General features: G+C 42.2%; 1 protein-coding gene across 1 annotated transcript; it reads left to right on the top strand.

The window, feature by feature from the left end:
• The first annotated feature begins 1,100 nt into the window (after positions 1 to 1,100).
• SIRT5 (sirtuin 5) lies at positions 1,101 to 16,808 on the top strand. Its single transcript, XM_015406358.1, has 9 exons — positions 1,101 to 1,181; positions 3,291 to 3,423; positions 4,398 to 4,531; positions 7,635 to 7,860; positions 9,732 to 9,819; positions 10,190 to 10,243; positions 10,667 to 10,784; positions 14,124 to 14,239; positions 16,236 to 16,808. The coding sequence occupies exons 1-9, from the start codon at positions 1,176 to 1,178 to the stop codon at positions 16,309 to 16,311; spliced, it is 951 nt and encodes a 316-aa protein (XP_015261844.1). The 5' UTR covers positions 1,101 to 1,175; the 3' UTR covers positions 16,312 to 16,808.
• Positions 16,809 to 21,551: the final 4,743 nt, after the last annotated feature.

Genomic DNA, 21,551 nt, shown 5'->3' with positions numbered 1-21,551 from the left:
TCAACAAAATTCTTTTAAAACTGTTTAAAAGTTCATGAGTTTTCAGTATACCGATTGAGAGGTCTGGCACCTCTTAAAAGAAAAAAGTAAGCCCTTTTCAGGGCACACCTGAACCCCTGGCAGGGAGCTACAAATAAGGAACGAACTTCAGCCTACTTATTAGCTAATACCTTTTGGTCAGCTTCTAAACGTTCCTGACAAATAACAACCCATCCTTTCGGGAACTAATTTTCTCGTTAAGGGTACCTGCACTCTAGAAAATATTTTGTCATCGAGTGAAAACGTTTTTGATGTCTGGGTCTTAAGTGCTTTTCTAGTTCTGCCTAGTTTAAAGACAGCTGTTGCTCATTTTTGGCAGATTTTTCAGCGTCTCTGTCTTTTAACATGTTTCATCTCGTATTTAGCTCTCTCAATATTCTACAATTGGTCAGTGACTGTTTTGATAAACGGTAATTATTTTATAAAAAAAAAAAAAAACCCCCGGGGGGGGGGGGGGTTAAAAATTAATTAACAGAATTAACTTTCCTAGCAAAAAGCCCCCGTGAGCAGAATTCTGAACAGAGACGTCAAGGACCGCTCTCCTTAGAAAACGGCCTCTTATTTTCTACACATCGATAACCAAGCGTCGATTCCAACCTATTTATTTCTTCTAATGGTTGGGGGGAAAGCGAAACGTTGCTCAATAGACAGGTGTTTATTCCAACGCCTCCCGCCGCCCCTGCATAGCGTGGCCCTTATAAGGCGGTGATGTCGCAGGCGCGCCCTCCTTCCCTCCAAGCGCGGCCCTCGTGGGAGCAACAGAGGCCTGAAGCGAGAAGGCGTCGCGGCCGCTGAGCTTCTCAAGGCCCCCGCAGTAACCCCGGCGCGGCGGTTTTTCCAGACGAGACATGAGGCGCTTCACGCAGAGCCGCCTCTGGCGGCGGTCAGAGGCCGCTTCCAGTGGCTGTCTGGGCCCGCTCCGCCCTCCTCGCTTTGTTGCTGTCGCCGCTCCTGCTCCTGCAGGCGCTCTTCCTGCTACTCAGTCTGGCGGGGCGGGACCTGGCGGGGTATACAGCTGAGGAGGTGGTGAGTACAGGTCGGATTGGACTAAGGGCAGGGAGAATGGCCCGGGCGGGGCTCCCTGCGGCTGCCTCCCAGCTGCTTTTCCCTTTCCATCACCCCTCTCCGATGTGTGCATGTGGGTGAGATATATGGGGGGGGTGGGGCCGCAGCGCCAGCGATGTCATGGGGCAGCAGGCACCACTTCACTTCCCTCTTAGTCATTGCAGTCTCTTCCCTCTTATCAAAGGAGGGAGGGGGGTACCTGATAGTCGCCCCCCCCCCCCCCCCGCCCATTCCCCAAGACCCGGCTGGAAAATATATTGGGGGGGGGGGTCCCCTCTCCAGGCCTTTCTGCTTGCCAAAATCGTTCTTGGCTGGCAGAAGTTGCAGGCAGAAAGGCCACGCTTTCTCTGTCGTGTTTTGCTTGCCGAATCAACTCCTGGGGGGTGTTAGTCTTTCATCTGTCTGCATGCCGTTTTGAAATTCCAGCTTCCGTCGGCTGTGGCAGCAAGCCAAAAGAAACACTGTCCTGTGACGCTTTTAAGACTACCAGATTTATTGAAGCCTAAGCTTCTGGTCTAAGAGCCCACTGAGTTTGTGGCTCAGAAAAGCTTTTTGCTTCCCCCCCCCCATAATCTTAAAGGTTGGACTAGACTCTATCTCCTTTTTGTATATATTGCTTTTAAAATGGTGTCTGTGCTGTTTACTGGGGAGGGTTTGTGACTGAAGTAGAGCAGCTGCCAGACAGATGTGAGCTAGTTTAGAATGGGGCAATTTCTTAGGGTCATATCCTTTCTTAAATAAGCACTATGAGGTCTCACAACAAGGGCGGCTGTTATTCCTGATCTACAGATTAGGTAACAGATTCACACAAAGTTTCTTAATAATTAAAATGTAGGTTGTTTATATCCAAGAATGGATGCTAACATAGAACTCAGAAGTCCAAATTTGAAACCTTACTTAGCACAGTGATGTACCTGTGTGTCTCCAGATTATTTTTATTGTAATGAAACATATTTCTGAATGCTTTCCAGGGGCCTTACTTCTAACTCTTGTGTTAGGTAGAGGTACTAGCACCTTGGCAAGTGACATTTTACATATAAAATGCATGAGGCTGTTTCCATCTCCGATACGCTAAGTATCTTGTAGAAGTCTGCTACAGCATGTCTGCTTGTGTCATTTCATTTTCTGTAACTTCTGAAAAGGAAAATACAACAGAAGAAACAGCACAGCAGTTTTTAGTCCATATTCCTTAATCTGTACATCTTGCTAATTCTAATCCTGTTTCTCTTGCTGCCTTTTAGGATTAATATGGTTTAATTTTGATGAGACTGGGATTTAGACCTAGGAACAAAAATTCTATTTACAGAGTTTTTTATTGTAATTGTTTGTGCATAACATGAAAAAGGCTTTAAAGACCATTTTAAAAGACTATTAAATGTAGATATGCTAGTAGAAATAAGAATCTTAAGAAAGCTGTTGGAAGAAAGGGGTTGTAAATCCATTGTGGCTTGTGTGTCAGTTGTCCTGTGTGAATTTAGAACATGATCACTGTTCATTGTTTTATAAGCAAGACGTGAGATTCTCATTTATTTCATGTGCGTAATAACCCAAATACCAGGGGCAGTCAAAGAAACTGACAACTCAGCTTCAGAGTTAAGGTAAATAATAGTCGTCATTTCATCCTTCAGCCTTTGAAATAGTCAAAGGCCAGATTATTGTGGTCTCTCTCCTTTAATTCCTAAATTCTACACTCTCCTCTTCCAGTGAGTCTGTGCTTGTTTCTCTGTACTGTGATATGGAAGCCAGTGATAAATTCTTAAGAAATCCCAGTGAGGGGCAGCAGGGTGTTCTTGACTCTTGGGACATCCCAGATAACTGCACCTTGGTGGAATTTTCTAATTTGTTGGTGGAGCAGCCTCAGGTAAAGGTAAAGGTTCCCTTGCTCGCAAGCCAGTCGAGTCCGACTTTAGGGTTGCGGTGCTCATCTCCGTTTCAAAGCCGAAGAGCCAGCGCTGTCTGAAGACGTTTCCGTGGTCACGTGGCCGGCATGACTAAACACCAAGGTGCACGGAACGCTGTTACCTTCCCACCAAAGTGGTACCTATTTATCTACTTGCAATTTCTTGCTTTCGAACTGCTAGGTTGGCAGGAGTTGGAACTAGAGACGGGAGCTCACTCCGTCATGCGGCAACTCGGGTCTCGAACTGTTACCCAAAAAATGATTTTCTGTTTAACATTTTCTCTAGTATTGTTCTGGGATCCTGATGAATCTTTTCCACTTTACTACGAGAAGGCTGGTTTCTCAAGTATATTGCGGACTTAAACCTGCTTCTTCCAAGAAACAAAGAATTTGCTTTGAAATGGCTCGACCCAGTTCAAGTAAGCCAACTCTGTTCCTGTGGCATAAATTTCTTTCTGTGTATACACAAGATAAGTTGTCTATAAATTGCTTGTTCCTAGTCCTTGTGAACCTTGAGATCCTCATATCAGAAATGTTGCCATTCCTCCCCTAACAAATGAGTCATTTTGGCTTTGAGAACCACTGTTGATGAAAATAACTGAATGTACAATGGGCTCTTTTGATTTATTCCTCTTTTTAAAGAAAGTTATTGAGAGTAGATTTTCAGCAGTTTCCAGCTGCGCTCCCTGAGATCTGCTATTAACTGGAGATTCAAAATGAGACCTAATAAATGCAAAGTGTGTTTTATGTCAATTTCATTTCATGTTTTTTAATATTAACCGGCTAACCCCTATAAGTCCTGACCTGGATAGCCCAGGCTAGCCCAATCTTGTCAGATTTCAAAAGCTAAGAAGGATTGGCCCTGGCTAGTATTTGGATGGGAACCACCAAGGAATACGAGGGTCATGACATGGAGACAGGCAGTGGCGAACCACCTCTGAAGTTTCTTCCTGTGAAAACCCTATGGGTTGATGGCAAAAACAACAACAACAAAAAACTTTTACAAAGGGCAGTATGTTTACTTTAGTACTTGGGCTTACTATTCATATACTGCAGTGTTCCTAAAACACTATCTTAGGCCTTACCGAATGCTTAAATGTTTGTAGAGCCATAATGCAAGCATACTTTCATGTCTAGCAATTTCTACTGGAGGCCTCAGATATAAAATTGTGCAGACAGTTTTTAGATATAAAATCAGGGTGTAGCCGAAGCTGACTAGGCTGAGAACACATGAATTGTTCTGAGTCATGCACTGTACTTTGTAGATGTGAAGGAATGTCAACCCAGATCTCCTCTATCCATGCCAAAATAGCTTTGTGTGTTTTTGAAATGTGCCTGTTTAAAATAAAAACAAATCTGAATTGCCTTTATTTATTTATTTCTTTAAAACAAGATATGGCTGATTTTCGAGAAGTCTTTGCTAAAGCAAAGCATATAGCTATTATTACAGGGGCTGGCGTAAGTGCAGAGAGTGGTGTTCCGACCTTCAGAGGCGCAGGGGGATACTGGAGGAAATGGCAAGCTCAGGTATGTGCTACTCTTATTATTATAGGGGGATTATTATATCGCTATCTTGGATCGGCTCTAAATTACTGACTTACTGTTGGCAAATTTAATTATATATACTGATAGTATTTTAAATGTTTATAAGGCTGTAAATCACCCAGAGTCTGCTTGCAGGGTGGGCGGTTCATACATTCAATGAAATAAATAAATTCAGGGATGTCAACAACTTTATAAATGTTGCTGGCTCCTCTGTTTCTTCTTTTGTCCTCTCTCCAAGCTGTTTGGAAATACAGGAACTCATCTTAAAGACAAGTGTTGTATGGCTTCATGTTATATATCTTACATATTGCTGTCTTTACAAATTCTAAAATTCAGAAAGGCTTTTTGATCCACATTTTTGGGATGCTAATTAGTGTTACTTAAATAGCCCTACAGTGCAACCCTAAGCAGTGTTACACCTTTCTAAGTCCATGGTTGGCTGCATTGTTGTGTACTTACTCTTGAACTGAATATACTTACTGTTTCCAGTTAACTCCTTTATTATCTGTATGCCAATTTGCTGCTATTTACACATGTCTTACCTAATGTGTTATTCCAGTCTTAGCTGTATTTATTGCTCAGTTACTTAGGCATCTTGACTCTAATTAGCTCTTCCTGGCAACTAACCCCCGCTACCTGTATGTAATATTTGGGGAAATCTGTTTCAGTGTATTTGAAGAAGTGCAGACCTAACACATACAGAGTCTCTCTGTTCTTGCATGTACCCAGGGTTGAGCTTAGTAGGTCTGTGGGGTGCTGCTGGACTCAACCTTCATTCTCACATCTGTTTGTTAGCTGTCACATTTGTGTGCTAATTTGCTGCCATTCGCTGATCTTACCAACTGCCTTGATACTATCTCAGCTTTACTTATGCACCTTGGCTCTGACTGGCCCTTCCTGAGGGCTGACCCCCCTTCCAGGATGTAGGGCCTGAGGAAATTTTGTTTCACTGTATCTGAAGAAGTGTGCGTGCACACGAAAGCTCATACCTTGAATAAAACTTCATTGGTCTTAAAGGTGCCCCACTGGACTCCAACTCTGTTTTGCTGCTTCAGACTAGCATGAATCTGTTTCCAACTATGTAATTTTATTTCAAACAGAAATTGAACAAGTGCATGAATGTGAGTAGCACAATAACTAGGGTTTGGGCTTGCGGAGTCTCCCAGTTCTCATCTCAGCCACAAAGCTAGTATCTCACAGCTTCAGTTCTTCCATCTGTTACAGGGGAAACAATAATATTGGACTAGCTTGCATAGGTGTTGTAAGAATTATGCTGGGAAATAGATTTGAAGCACTTTGAGCACTGAAATATGCTACGTAAATACAATTAAAAAGTTCTTACAGCTAATTACAAATGAACACGAGACTTCATTGTATCAATATCGCGCCTTTGGTGCCGACCCAGAAAGTGAGGAGCCTGGGAGTAACGCTAGATGCCTCTCTTTCTGTGGAGGCCCAGGTTACTGCCGTTGCCAGATCTGCATTTTTCCATCTTAGGCAGATTAGGTTACTGAAACCCTACCTCTCCCCCCAGGACTTAGCTACAGTGACCCATGCAATGGTCACTTCCAGGCTTGATTACTGCAATTCACTCTACGTAGGCTTACTGTGACGACCCCTTATCTGGGGAGGTCGGGTTTCCTTTTAAAATGTTCTTTATGTTTTGTTTTATTGTGTATATCCGGCTGCCACCAGGAAATTTAAGGCTTTCCAAACCTTTATACTATAATATTTCTATCACTGGGTAGGTAGGTCGGTTTTTAGGCTTTCATGAGGGTCTATGTGTTTCCTGAGAAATTATTTCTTTCAGAACTGGTATCTTAAATAAAAGTAGATTTATTGATATAATTCGTAAATAATATGGTAGAACACTGTAACTAGGAATGGGTAAATACTAAACAATTGCTTTGGGTATTTCACACACTTTTCTCTCCACTGTCAGGGATCTTGGCATGTAACTTTGTAACTTTAACTCAAGGTCATGTAAGTTCACTGTTTCTCTCCAGGACATACAGCCTTTCCTAAACTTTGTCTTCAATTACTTTCATTTACATTTTACTATTCTCTCAGAACAACCTCAGCACACACACAGACTGCTTCTCTCAGACTTCAGAACCAACTAACTGTTCTCAACAATTGTCACCCTTCAGCTGTCAAAACCTCAAACTGTCACTCCTCAACTGTCACTCTTGACTGACATACCCGTTCATCCACTAATTTTTACTTCCAAAACCCCTCCCCCTCTCTGTCACTCACCAATCACACCACACTTGCCTCTTCAAGCACTCTAGACTATCACATGCAACCAAACTTTTAAAGAGACACACACCCATAAACAAGGAATCGGTACACTTACCCTTGAGGCTGACCCGGAAATTACGGCTGGTGCAAAATACAGTGGTGTGCCTGCTGACCTCAATGCCTATGCAGGCTCACGTTTGGCAGGTGCTCCACCAACTGCATTGGTTGCTGTTTGACTTCTGGATTCGCTTCAAGGTGTTGGTGATAACCTTTAAAGCCTTACATGGCCTGGGACCAACATATCTGAGGGACCTTCTCTTCCTGTATACACCCCGAAGAGCATTATGCTCTATGGACCAACATCTCCTGGTTGTCCCTGGCCCAAAGGATGTCTGTCTTGCCTTAACCAGGGCCAGGGCTTTTTCTGCCCTGGCCCCTGCCTGGTGGAACATGCTCCTTGTCGAGATCTAGGCCCTGCAGGATCTTGTTCAATTCCTCAGGGCCTGCAGGATGGAGCTGTTCCGCCAGGCCTTTGGCTGAGGCAGCGGGCGTCCATGTATGGCCTCCCTGAGGTTGTTGTCACCCACCTACCAAGCCAAACAATATGCCAGGGAACCTCTCACAGCCAGTTGACTTTGTTGAACTATGACCATTGCTTTTAATGCTTATTATTGTGTTTTAAATTTTTAATTATCTGTTGTATTACTGATATGATGTTACCCACACTGAGCCCACTTGTGGGATGGGCAGGCTATAAATACAAATCAATAAAATAAAAATAAATAAATAAAATAAAATATTTATTTTTTTTTTTGGAAAACCAACAAATTGCATTTTTCCATAGGAACTGGCTACTCCAGAGGCTTTTGCAAGGAATCCCTCTAGGGTGTGGGAATTCTACCATTACCGTAGGGAGCTTATGATGAGTAAAAGTCCCAACCCAGCACACATTTCCATAGCAGAATGCGAGGCCAGGCTAAGCAAGCAAGGCAGAAGTATTGTGGTCATCACACAGAACATTGATGAGCTCCACAGGAAAGCTGGAACGAAGCATCTCTTAGAAATTCATGGTAAGAATCCATAGAAGCGCTTGCTAGTATTTCATTTTCCTATTTTTTTAATACTTGAAACTGCCCAAAAAATCTGCATAAACACAGACCAATAATGACCTGGCAACTTTCTGTTACTGGACATTTCCCTTTTTTGTGTCAAGTCTACTTGAAGGCCCGTAAAAGTAGACGTTCTGTAACTGCATTCTAAGGACTGGGAGCTGAGCGTCATACTAGACGAGAGAGATGTGATTCGATCTGCCAACAGTTCTTTTCAATGAAATGCAGGAAAAGGAGGAAGCTGTCAATTTGATCACAGCAGTGGGAGAGATGATATTTGACATTTGTCCCCCTCCCACCCCCAAGCAGAGGTGCTATTTGTTTCACAGAGAAACTATTAGTCATTATATAATAATTTCATTTATAATCCCCCCTTTCTCACTTAAGACACAAGGCAGACAACATAATCAAACATGACAGATACATAATAAAAAATGCAATGGGCTAGGACTGAGGAGCTGGAAAAGAAATGCAAGCAAATAATTAAAAAATTGTCTTAGGTAACAAGCAGTCAACATAGGCAAAGAAGTACATAATGCAACAAAACTGTCTTAAGGTTTGTCATATCACATGGAGGAAAAGGTTACTAAAGTAGAAGATTGAAATTGAATTGCAGTAAAAGGTGATGATATGTGTAATAAAATTGCAAAACACTACAATATTAACTATCCATTATAGAGGCAACCATCTAGGCAGATCTGTTATGCCATAGTTCTCACCCTCATATAACAATCCACTTCTGGAAATATGGTCAAGTACCCATGTGGTACCTGAGCAGTTTCTTTTGCAGGCCACATAACACAGGGGTCTCAAATATATGGCCAGGGGTGGGGGGCCTGGAACCGGCCCGTCCATGTCTGTTATCTGGCAAGGAAGAGGAGGGTGGTGGCAGCAGTGGCAAGAGCAGCAAAAAGACCTGTGTTCGGTCAGCTGGCTGGAGCGTCCATCCTCCCCTTCCTCTCTCGCTCTCTCCTAGTTGGGCTGGCTGCACATATAATTACACATAGTGAGTCAGTGCAGTTGACAAAAATCGGACATTCACACTGCTCCCTACCAATGAAAGGATGTCACAAATTGCAGGTAGGTGGGGAAGCAGGGGGATGCTGTACTGAAGGATAAGCTTTCTGAAGTTGGAACTAGCAAATTTTACCAGTTTTTGGGTCTGAATTGCCCCCAGCTTGCAGCTTTTGCTGCTAAAATTCTATGTTTAGGACAGTGTACATATGTGAGCAGGTCTTTTCTGTAATAAATGTCAAAAAATCAAAAGTACACTCTCAGTTCATAGATACGCACCTAAACAGCATACTCAAGATTGCTACAGCACAGACATTGACTACAGCTTTTGATGCAACAATTCAGAATAAGAGATGTCAGTTATCAAAGGCTGTTAAAGAAAGGAAATACTGTACGAGTGTTAATATTTTAAAAATGTTTGTCTTTTTGAGTAAAATATAACACAGTTAATTGGGTTTGCCTGTGTCCTTTATAAAGTTTATATATCTCTGGTACTTGGTATTACACTTTTATGGCACCTCTTACATAAGAGCTGGGAGAGCAGCTGAGCACATACACACAGCGAGCACTTACTTTATTTAACTAACAAAAATACTTCTATGAAGATTTGATTGTTTGTATCCTTGCATCAGTATAGATTGGCCTTTAATTTCTTCTGTTCAATTTGGGTTTGTGTATGTCTATCGATTAAACATTTGGATGGTTTCCTGTTACCAGCTAATACATTAATCAGATTTATTGAATACTATTTTAATAATTTAGCACTGCCAGCCACAAAAACAGAGTATAAAATCTAGGGCTCCTACTTTGTTTTACAGGCAGCTTATTCAAAACCCGATGCACCAGTTGTGGAAATGTGACAGAAAATTACAAGAGTCCGATTTGTCCTGCTTTGGCTGGAAAAGGGTAATACATCTGTGCGGTGTTATCCATCTACTAAGAACGTTGTTTCTCCTAAATGAAATTTGGCAAACATGCGGATAGTTTAAACGGAGCTCACATAATCTCAATCAGACTTCACTGTTCTCTCTTTTTTTTTAACCCCCTGTCCAATTTTTATAGGCATTTGTCTATATTTGTCCATATATGAATGCTATGCCGAGGCAAAAAAAGAGCTAGAATAATTTGCTATTGCTTATTTTGGAAAAGCTTTTAAGCAAGAAATCTATGTTCTGCTGATCACTAAAAGCTAATGTCAAGGTAAAGGATTAATTGGAAATGATACTAACATGAGTTATACCTGAAATCTTACAGTTTTTTTGTTTAACAATTTCAGTGCTCCAGACCCTGAAGTCAAAGATGCTGGGATTCCTGTGGAAGACCTCCCTCGGTGAGCACACTGTAATTTACTGACATTTGGATGTAACCAGGAGAAAACTACACATGTGCTAAAGTCATTAAATGTTGTTAGTTTTTAAGGTGCCACTGGGCTTTTCTTTTTTTATCTTAAAATCAGTGTCATCCAGAGAACCTTTGGCTGAATCCCATCTTTTATTTGCACAATGATGAAATGCGAGATTAGGGTGAATGTTTCTGAAGTGGTTAGAATTCTTTGTGAGAAATAAGCCATGTTGTTTTCCTTGTAGTTTTTTAAAATAATGTAAATAAAGCAGCAATATACATTGTCTAGGTTTGTAGTAAACCTAACGTAATTTGAACTCTTTATAATAAATTCAGTAAAGATTTAATGTACTCTCTTTTCCAGCTTTGCTTCTGTCTGAAGTATAATTTTCCCTCCAAATTTTTTGCATAGGTGTGAAGACTGCAATGGCCTCTTGCGCCCTCACGTTGTATGGTTTGGAGAAACTTTGGATTCTGATATCCTTACAGCTGTTGAAAAAGAACTTGAAATTTGTGACCTCTGTTTGGTAGTAAGTGACATTTTGGTTTTCAGGTTTCATACTTAGGGACTGTAACTTACAGTGCAATCCTATGCATGGTTATGCCAGAGAGTCTAAAGTTTGCTGCATAGGATTCCACTGTTTTTGGGTTGCCAGGACACACACACACCCCCGGTCATTGGCAGGGGATGGAGAGGTGGCACGTGTTATGGGACAGCCTTGAATAGGCAGCCCCCCCCCCCCGAGAACGTCTCTAGGGGAGAAGCACTCAAGAGCATACAGTTTTATTAATGATGATCATCCTGGTATTTCTGGCCACTGTGTGACACAGAGTGTTGGACTGGATGGGCCTTTGGCCTGATCCAACATTGGTGTCTCTTATGTTCTTATGATATAATTCCAGGGGATCCCCAGGTCCCACCTGGAGGCTGGCATCCCTACACTGTTAACAGACTGCATGTATTTATCGAAAACATGTCTAAGGATAAATGGAAAATGAAGCATTGTTATAACATTGAGAACCAGTTCGTTCATGAGTTTTTGATGTGGTACAGACTTCATACTAATGCTTCTCTTTGGCATGGTACTTTCTGTTATGTTCATGTTGTGGACATAAGAAAAACACGTCCACATCCAAGACTTATTCAGGGGATACTTTGAATGTATCCGTTGTAACTGACAATTGTAAACAAGAATGTTGTGGCATCTTAAAGACTAACAATATTGGACAAGACAGGGGTTTCCCCTATCCCCATTATTGTTCATATTTGCAATGGAAACCCTGAATGAGCAAATAAGAAGAGATACACGGATACAAGGACTCAGATTAACAGGAGAAGAATTTAAATTATTAGCCTTCGCTGATGATTTAGTATTTATAGTGGAGAATCCCAAGGAATCACTCACATATCTAATGGAAAATATATTAGAATATGGTCAATTTGCAGGACTCAAGATCAATGTGAAGAAAACCAAATTATTAAAGAATTGTCCAATAGACACTATTCAAGAAATAAAGAAAATAACATCCATGGAAATAGAAAAAAAAGTTAGATATCTTGGTATTATAATGACGAATAAAAATGGTAATCTCATAGAAGATAACTATAATAAATTGATGATAGAGGTAAAAAAAGATCTAGACAAATGGAATCATTTGCAACTTTCACTAATGGGGAGAGTGGCTACTATAAAGATTAATGTGCTACCTAGATGTTTATTCTTAGCACAAAATATACCCATTTTGAAGAAAAATAACTTATTTACAGAATTGGATAAAATTACAAGAAAATTTGTTTGGAACTCAAAAAAAGCAAGGATAAAGTGGAAGTTTCTACAAGATAATAAAGATAGAGGAGGTCTTGGAATCCCTAACTGGAAATTTTACTATCAAGCGGCTGCCCTATGCTGGATCAAAGACTGGATTAATTTTAAAAATGTGAGAACATTAAAGTTAGAAGGACATGATCTAAACATGGGGTGGCATGCTTATATTTGGTATGGAAAAGACAAAATCCATTCTAACTTCCACCAACATATAATAAGAGGATCTTTGATTAAAACATGGAACTCCATAAAAGAAAGATATCATATAAGAATCCCAAAATGGGTATCACCTATAGAGGCATTTACGAAACCATCATTAATTACTAAAAACAATAGAGAAAGCTATGAAGTACTTTTAGAAGAAAACAGTGAGTTGAAAAGTGAAGAAAAGTTGTTAAAACAAAATATACAATTCTCATGGTGGCAATATCTGCAATTAAAATCTATATATACTAAAGATAAATCTCAAGGTTTTGAAAGTAATAGAAATGAACTTGATAAGATTTAGCTATCTTCCAATGATAAACTTATTCAAAAATTGTATAAATTGCAACGGAACGACTATATGTTAGAAGAAGCGATTAAGCCAGGAATGACCTTGTGGATAAAAGATATAGGTCACAATATAGAAATGGAGAGTTGGAATAAAATATGGAAAACATCTAAGATGATGAGAGCCATTACATTCAAGGAAAATATCTTTAAAATGTTCTACAGGTGGCACTGGACACCTGAGAAAATTGCGAAATGTTATAATAAAAATAATAACAAATGCTGGAAATGTAAAACTAAGACTGGTACTTATTATCATATGTGGTGGTGCTGTTCTAAAGCTCGGAAGTATTGGCGACGAATACAGAAGACAATAAAAGACATTACTGATAGAGAATTAAAATTAGAACCAGAATGTTACTTACTTAATATGGTACCGGATGATATGACATGTGGATAAATGTTTGATAATTCCAATAATTACAGCGGCTAGAATTCTGTTTCCTAAAAAATGGAAATCAGAAGAGATACCCGGAGAAAGAGAGATAATTGATAAAATCATGAACTTAGCAGAAATGGATGAATTAAATATGTTATTGAAAGGTGAAGATGAAAATGTTCATTTAAAAAAATGGTTGAGAGTGTACAAATGGATAGAAGAAAAGATAAGATAATAGACTTGGATTGTATATGACATGTGGATTTTAATGTATTATATGACTAAGAAAAACCAATAAAACAATTAAAAATAAAACACTAACAATAGTTAGTCTGCGATAATTGATTTCACTTTTGGTTTCTCGGTCACTAAAATTTCTGCTTGGAAACTCAAACATCCAAAAGTAGAAAATTAGAATTGTGACTGAAAATGTTTAAAGCATGTTTTATTACGGTTTTTAAATAATTGATACCACTCCTTTCTAATAGTAATTTTAAAATAAATTGTATTGTTTTTGTGGCATCTGTTCAAGTAAGGATCTTTTACACTGAAGTTGTAAGTGTTCAGTTTGAAAAAAAATTGTTAGGTTTCCTTTCTGTAGGTGGAGGCTTTCAATGGCCTTCGTGTGATCTTTTCATATATATAAGTTGATAATGGCAGATCCACTTTCCCTTCTGTCTTTGTAACTTTGGTGATATGTATCTGCCAACTGAATATAACACTTTATGCACCTGACAATATATGGTCTGGTTCATAAAAGCTTTTGCCATAATAAATATGTTAGCCTAAAGGTAAAGGTAAAGGTTCCCTTGCTCGAAAGCCAATCGAGTCCGACTCTAAGGTTGTGGTGCTCATCTCCATTTCAAAGCTGAAGAAGCCAGCACTGTCTGAAGACGTTTCTGTGGTCATGTGGCCGGCATGACTAAACACCAAGGCGCACTGTTACCTTCCCACTGAAGTGGTACCTATTTATCTACTTGCAATTTCTTGCTTTCGAACTGCTAGGTTGGCAGGAGCTGGAACTAAGGTGCCACAATTTTTAAAATTCTGATTAAAAGTTGGGAAATGTGATATCGTCACCATGTGACCTGATATTATGTTTCCTCTTTCAGGTTGGAACCTCTTCCATAGTATATCCTGCTGCTATGTTTGCTCCTCAGGTGTCTGCCAGAGGTGTGCCAGTTGCAGAATTCAATATGCAGAGCACCCCAGCTACAGATCAGTTCAGGTGAAACTTTAACATCTTTCATAGCTTGTAGTTGGAGGTGTAAAATTTCCAGAAACTTTGATGCCATGGAGAAAAACTGGTAGTTTTTTTCAAAAAAAAATTGAGGGGAAAAGGGAAATCTTTGGAAAATTGGAATATATACAATGGCTTTCGAACCACGGAACATTAGCCACGCTAGAGAGACGGAAGATAGGCGGATTTTCTGGACATGATTACAGCACCACATCTGGGAAGCGTAGAGCTCCCGTGGCTCACCCGAGGCTTTCCGCCGAGGATGCAGGGTAAAAAACTAGTACCTCCAAGGTACTAGTTTCCGGAAACCGCGGGGCAAGGGCAAGCGCCTGATCGCGTTTCTGGTGGAATCCCGTGACATCCGGCACCCACCCATGTCCCGTCGCCAACAGGTTTTTTTCCCCCCAAGTCTCCACAAGATGCGCACAAGCGCCCAATGGCGCATGCACACAAAGAGGCCCCCTCCCACTGCAGCCTGGCTTGCTGCCTCTGAAGGGTCGCTATGGCCACTGCTGCGCAGGCGGTTAGAGCGGCTGTGACGAGGGGCCCCACCTCCCCCTCCATTGGCTATGCCTCAGAGCTCTGTTGGGGTCCGGAAGCGTCTGTCGCCGTCTCCGGTAAGCCCACCACCCGCCTTCGGATGTGCAGATACGATTGCTCAGTCATGCGTATGCACAAACTTGTTTTTTAAAAAAAATCCATCCCATTTGCCACAGAAGTGGTGCCTAGCGATTGCTGGTGTGATCGCGCCACACCACTTCTTTGCTGCGCTGCAGGATCATCGTGTGATCGGCACATGCCCCCTAACCACGGGACCTCGAAGGGACGTCTGATCGCGCAACCGCGCGTTATTTTCCTCCGGGGCAAACAGCCACGCTTCCCCCCCGCAATTTCCGGCCCGTGTGACCGGAGCCATAATTTACTTTCCTGTCAAACCTAACCTTTTTTTACTGATTGAATAACATAAAATGCACAATTACTAACCTAGGTTAAGATTGTACTATTTAGCATATTTATGGAAGTTGAAAGTATAAATATCTACATTTTCTGTAAGAAAAATTGCAGTTTTATTCAACAAGTAGTTATCAAGTGTTGCACCCTATGTTACAATAACACATGTATCTGAAGAATCAGAAGTTAAAAGTAGAAAAACAAATTCTGTTGTAAAGAAAGTATATTATTTGGACAGTTACTGTCATGCCGACGTAATAGGTAGGACTGTCAGCATGTTTAGATATTAACTTTAAGAAACCACAAAATTATTGTATCGTAACAAAAAAAATCTTGAAAATATACAATATTAGTGTCTACAGTAAGGTCTACAGTAAGGTTTTTCCCCCCCAATGCTCCTCAAAATTTTCCAATTTTTTTCCATTGAAAAAACTGACAAAGTCCTTAGACCTTTTATGCTGTACATTAGTAGTGAAATGCTTTTCTAGAAAAAGTATTTCTCATTCAAAAAGAAAAAGGATTTCATAGGAGGTGTTTTCAGTGTTTATCAAAATTTCCCAATTTTTTTCATTGGAGAAACTGAAAAAGTCTTCAAACTTTTTCATGCGATACATTTTGAGCATGAAAAATTTATTCTAAAAGCTAAAATATAATCTATGAGGTTTTTTGTAGTGTTCCCTCAAATTTTCCAATTTGGGATCTTGCGGGGGGGGGGGGGGGAACAAACAGGAGAAAAAAAGTTTCTTTTTTTGAATGTTTCCAGTTTTTTTCCTGGGCCATCACATATCTGCTTTTAGTGTAATCTTATCACTGTTTACTCAGAATATTTTCTGAACCAACCTACACGGCAAGTAAATTTGAAAATAGCTACCCTTACACACATTTACACCCATAGAAGTTAACAGTAGTTTTAAGGTGAAAAGCTCTAACTAGTTTATAAACTGGGTGTAGGCAGCAATGGTTTTAAGATTTGCTGTGCTGGCACTGTTCTTTGATGAAATACTGTTTATATCCTGATATCCTTTTCTCCTAGTTTCCATTTTGCAGGTCCCTGTGGTACAACATTGCCCCCAGCACTTGCTCGCCATGAAACTGAGATTATCTCATGAATGTTCATCACAAACACACAGGAAAAGAATCTGATTGTTACATTCAACAGGATGCAAACACAAGACCAACTTGGAATGTACAGGAAAAGCTTTGTGCATAGTTGGGAAACTGGATCTGACAATGATACTAAATCATGATTCTCAGCTGAATTACAAGAATGAATAAAAGAATGTAGAACTACAATGGACACTGGCATTTGAAAAGCTGTTTTGTTGTGCTAAATTATGTAAAATGAAAGCATAAAAATATTAACAGTACAAAGCATAGTGTCATATTGGTGACAACAGGTTGTTTGTGCTTCCATATATCAGACTGTATGTTTACTGAATCAAAGATAGGGACATCACCTTTACTATATACTTCTTTATGACTATATTGTTCACAAAGTGAAACACCTGTAACATTCTAGGAAAATGTAAGGATGACAGGCCAAATATAACAAAATTACAGGTTCTTTACCTTACACTCCAGTATTTTTTCAGGAATTTAATAAAACAAGATCTTATTCTTCACACAAGTTTCATTTCTGCAAAAAGGTTTAAGTTTGATACTGCATGAGAAAGTAATTGAATGTGTAAACATCATTCATTTGCACAGTGCAGAAGCTTGCTTCTGTTTTTTGAATGTCACACTCTTGCCTGTAGGTTTATTTTTTAGAATGTTTGGATTTTTTTTCTTTGCTTCCTTTGAAAGCAGGATGTTATGTTAAATTGGTGCAATGTCTGTTGTTTAAAGTACCTCACCTATCATCTTGGTAATCATATGACACAGAAGAATCGAATAGAATTATAGAGTTGAAAGGGATCTCCAGGGTCATCTAGTCCAACCTCCTGCACAATGTAGGAAATTCACAAATACCTCCCCCTCCACACACACCCAGTGACCCATGCCCAGAAGATGACCAAAAAAAAAAAAAAAACCCACCAAAAACCTCAGGCACCTCAGGCCAAACTGCCCTGGAGAAAAATTGCTTCCTGCCCCCAAAAGAGGCAATCAGCATTTCCCTGGCTGTGTAAGAAAGGGCCACAAGAACGAAGCACTGATGCAGCCCTTCCTGCCCTTCCTCTCATGATCTGCCTAAGTTCACACAATCAGCACTGCTGTCAGATGGCCATCTAGCCTCTGTTTAAAAACCTCCAAAGAAGGCGAGCCCACCACCTCCCAAGGAAGCCTGTTCCACTGAGGAATCACTAACTGTCAGGAAGTTCTTCCTAATGTTTAGCTGAAAACTCTTCTGATTTAATTTCAACAATTCTGCACCATCCTCTCCATGACAGCCCTTCAAGTACTTGAAGATGATTATCATATCACCTCTCAGTCTAAAGGTACACAGTTCCTTCAACCTTTCCTCATAGGACTTCACCATCTTCATTGCCTTCCTCTGGACACGTTCCAGCTTGCCTATATCCTTCTTAAACTGTGGTGCCCAAAACTGAACACAATACTAACCAGAGCAGAGCAAAGCAATGCCATCAGTTCTCGTGATCTGGACACCATACTTCCCAAAATTGCATTTGCCTTTTTAGCTGACTCATGTTCAGTGTATGGTCTAATAAGACCCCTAGATCCTTTTCACACATACGGCTGTCAAGTCTCCCCCATCCTATAATAATGCATTTGATTTTTCTTACCTAAATGCAGGAAAACAGGTTGCTTACCTGTAACTGATGATCTTCGAGTGGTCATCTGTGCATTCACACCCATGAGATCTAGTGCATTGTAGCAAGCTCTTTAACGGATTTTCGCGCCCAGTCCCTCGGGCATGTGCAGGAACCCCATCGCGCATGTCCAGAGGGGTGGGTGCGGACATCCCGCCAGTTCCTTCGAACCGCCGCAAATCAACCCCTATGGAAAATGTAGAAGCTGACAGCAGCGGGGAAGGAGGGCGGGTGGTGTGAATGCACAGATGACCACTCGAAGATCATCAGTAACAGGTAAGCAACCTGTTTATCTTCGATGTGGTCTCTATGCTTCACACCCATGAAAGATTAGCGAGCAGTGGCCTACCTGGAGGAGGATGCTGTTAGGTCCTTACTGCGTCGCTGAAGATTGAATGTGACATCCCATGTTGGTATTAGAGTTATGGACGCCTAGGGCGTAGTGCCTCATAAAGGTGTTAGGCGTGGCCCAGGTAGCAGCCTTGCAGATGTCCGTCAGGGGCACTACCTGGAGGAAGGCAGTGGAAGCCACAACAGCCTGGGTTGAATGGGTCTTGATGGGGCCAGGCAACGGCTGCTTTGCAATCAAGTAGCAGAGGTGGATGAGACCCGCAATCCACCTTGAGAGGCGTTGAGCCTCGCTGGTGCGTATGACATGAACAGTTGGGAGTCACGTCTCGTTGGGTGGGTTCTGTTGAGGTAGAACAGGAGTGCCCTTTTGACATCCAAGGTATGTAACAGTCTCTCCTCTGGAGATTTTGGAGCTGGGAAGAAATCCGGGAGGAAGACCTCTGCCTGTAGGTGGAACTCTGACACTACCTTTGGCAGGAACGAGATGTCAGGTACGAGGCAGACGCAGTCTGGCAAAAAGGACAAGTATGATGTGTCATGCCTGAAAGCCAGTATTTCTCCAACTCACCTTGCAGAGATGACAGCAACCAGAAAGGCCGTCTTCTACGACAGACATTTCATATCGTGAGTCACGAGTGGCTCAAAGGGTTTTCTCGTGAGCTAGCAGAGAACTAGAGGAAGGTCCCAGGGAACGACAGGAGTTTTGACAGGTGTAACAAACCTTTTTAAAAACGTTACAAAAGCGGATGTGAAAACATGGTGCATCCGTCGACGTGAACATGGTAGGCCGAAATTGCGGCCAAATAAACTTTTAACGATGAATGGGAAAGTCCCAAGTCAGCGAGGGACAGGAGGAATTGGAAAACTTTCTTGAGGCCTGCGGAGGAGGCTCGAGGGGCATAATCACCTAGGGAAGAACAGAATCATTGCCATTTATAATGGTAGGACCTTCACGTAGCAGGTTTCCTGGCGTTCAGTAGAACATTGGCTATGCGGGTCGAAAAACCTTTGACGTTATTCTCCACGCTGTCAATTTCAAGCGTGGTACGTCATGATGTAGGAGAGGGGAGTCTGACAGAAAGAGGAGGTCCTGTACCGGAGGGAATTGGTGGTATATTCCCTCTGACAACTCGAGGACTGTCGAGAACCATGGGTGTCTCGGCCACCACGGTGTTATCAACATGCAGTCCGCTCCGTCTCGGATGATCTTGCATACCACTCTCAGAAGCAGGGGTAAGGGAGGGAAAAGGTACAGAAGGCCTGTGGACCAGGGATGAAGGAGACCGTCTCCGAGCTATTGTGAATCCCTGCTGCCTCGACTGCAGAACAGGGGACATTTTTTGTTGGCTCTGATGGCGAAAACATCGACTTGGGGAGTTCCCCACCTGCGAAAGAGTGGAAAAAGATAGGACAGGTTCATCTCCTACTCGTGGAGACTGAGCCTTGCTCGACTTAAATGATATGCCTGCACATTCAGGTGACCTGGGATGTGCGTGGCTACCGAAAAGATGTCGTGGGCGATGCAAAAGTCCCATAACTGAATGGCGAGGTTTATGTGTCGATCTTGCTCGTGGGTGTTCTACCTGCCCCCGACGCACAGACCCATTATGTGTGCACCCCATCCTGACAGGGAAGCATCCGTGGTCAGTGTGATTTGGGGAGACGGAGGGTGGAAGGGTGCTCCCTGGAAGATATTGGAAAGGACAGTCCACCAAAGTAACGAGTCTCGTATGTTGGGAGGGGGGGACAGGACGACAGTGCGAGCGTTGTTCGCTGGGTTGTAATTCCGGATGAACCACAGTTGTAAACGACGAATTTTCAGTTTGGCAAAGACGAGAACCGACGTAGTTGCAGCCATAAGGCCAAGTAGCCTTTGGATTTGGAAGGCAGTGACAGAAGGGTGGGTACGGACGACGGTGGCTAAGGAAATGATGTCTGCTGCTCTGTCTTGAGGCAGGTAAGCCATGCATGTTGTGGAGTCTAGTATAGCGCCGATGTACTTTATTCTTTGGACTGGACTCAATTGAGACTTTTCTCTATTGACTTGTAGGCCCAGTGTCTCGGTGCTGTTTGAGACCAGGGCGTTCTGGGAAGGCGCTACCAAAAGCCAATCATCGATATAGGGGGAGATGGAGATACCCTGGAAACGGAGGAAAGCCGCAACCACAATCATAGCCTTTGTGAAGACTCTTGGGGCGCTGGACAGGCCGAATGGCAGGGCTGCATACTGGTAAGTCTGTTGACCAATCGTGAAGTGTAGGTATTGGCGTTGGGAGGGGTGGAAGTACGCATCTGGGAGGTCGAGGGTGGACATCCAGACGTGTTTCTGTAGGAGTGGTGTAATCTGCTGTAAGGACACCATGCGGAAGCAATGGTATGTTACAAAACAGTTCAGTGCCCTTAGATCTAAAATGGGTCGAACGCCTCCATCCCTCTGCAGGACTGTGAAGTATCGGGAATAAAATCCTGTCCCATGGTACCTGTGCAATGGCTCCCTTCTGCAGAAGGACAGACACCTCTTCCAGGAGAGGTGGGGAAGGGGTTGTGGAGACGACGACAGGAGTAATGGGGTTCTGGTGGAATTGGATACGGTAGCCTCGGGTCAAGATGGACAGCACCCATTCGTCCGAGGTGATGTGACGCCAAGTATGAAGGAAGGGTGATAGACGGGTTTGAACTGACTCGGTGACAGGGAAGTCAAAAGCTCTGCTTGGAGGGTTTGACCTGTTTGGTACGGGAAGATTGTTGCCCGGATCTAAACCTCGGTTTTTGACCTCCCGAAGACGTACGCGGTCTCCATTGCCTGTCTGGAGACTGATGACTTGGTGCATGCCTCTGCCAAGACCTTGACCAGGTACGGGGACGGTATTGCTGTCTCGCAGAGGGTGACACTCCTAGAGCTCAAGAAGCCTTTATGCTCTTGTCTAATTCTTGGAGTGTGGAATCAGTAGTGGTGTTGAATAGGCCAAGGCCGTCAAACGGAAGATCTTCAACATAAGACCTGGTATCCAAAGAGAGAGTCGTATTGCGGAGCCAGGAATGCTCCGGTGGAATAGAAGCGTCTGCCGAAGGCGTCCAATTTTTTACTTTCGCTGTCTGAAGGTGCAGAGTGTGTTCGTTTAGATTTTGAGGAGGATGTTACAACCATAGAGTTTTGTTGAGGATGGGAGAATAGGAATTGGGCCCCTGTCTCTTGGACTCTGTACATATGGTCCAGTCGTCTTGTCGAC

This window comes from Gekko japonicus, unplaced genomic scaffold (genome assembly GCF_001447785.1).
Source record: "Gekko japonicus isolate JY-2015 unplaced genomic scaffold, Gekko_japonicus_V1.1 scaffold2623, whole genome shotgun sequence".
NCBI classification, from domain to species: Eukaryota; Metazoa; Chordata; class Lepidosauria; order Squamata; family Gekkonidae; genus Gekko; species Gekko japonicus.
Note: the sequence above shows the minus strand (reverse complement) of the source record. Positions and strands in the feature narration are given on the sequence as shown.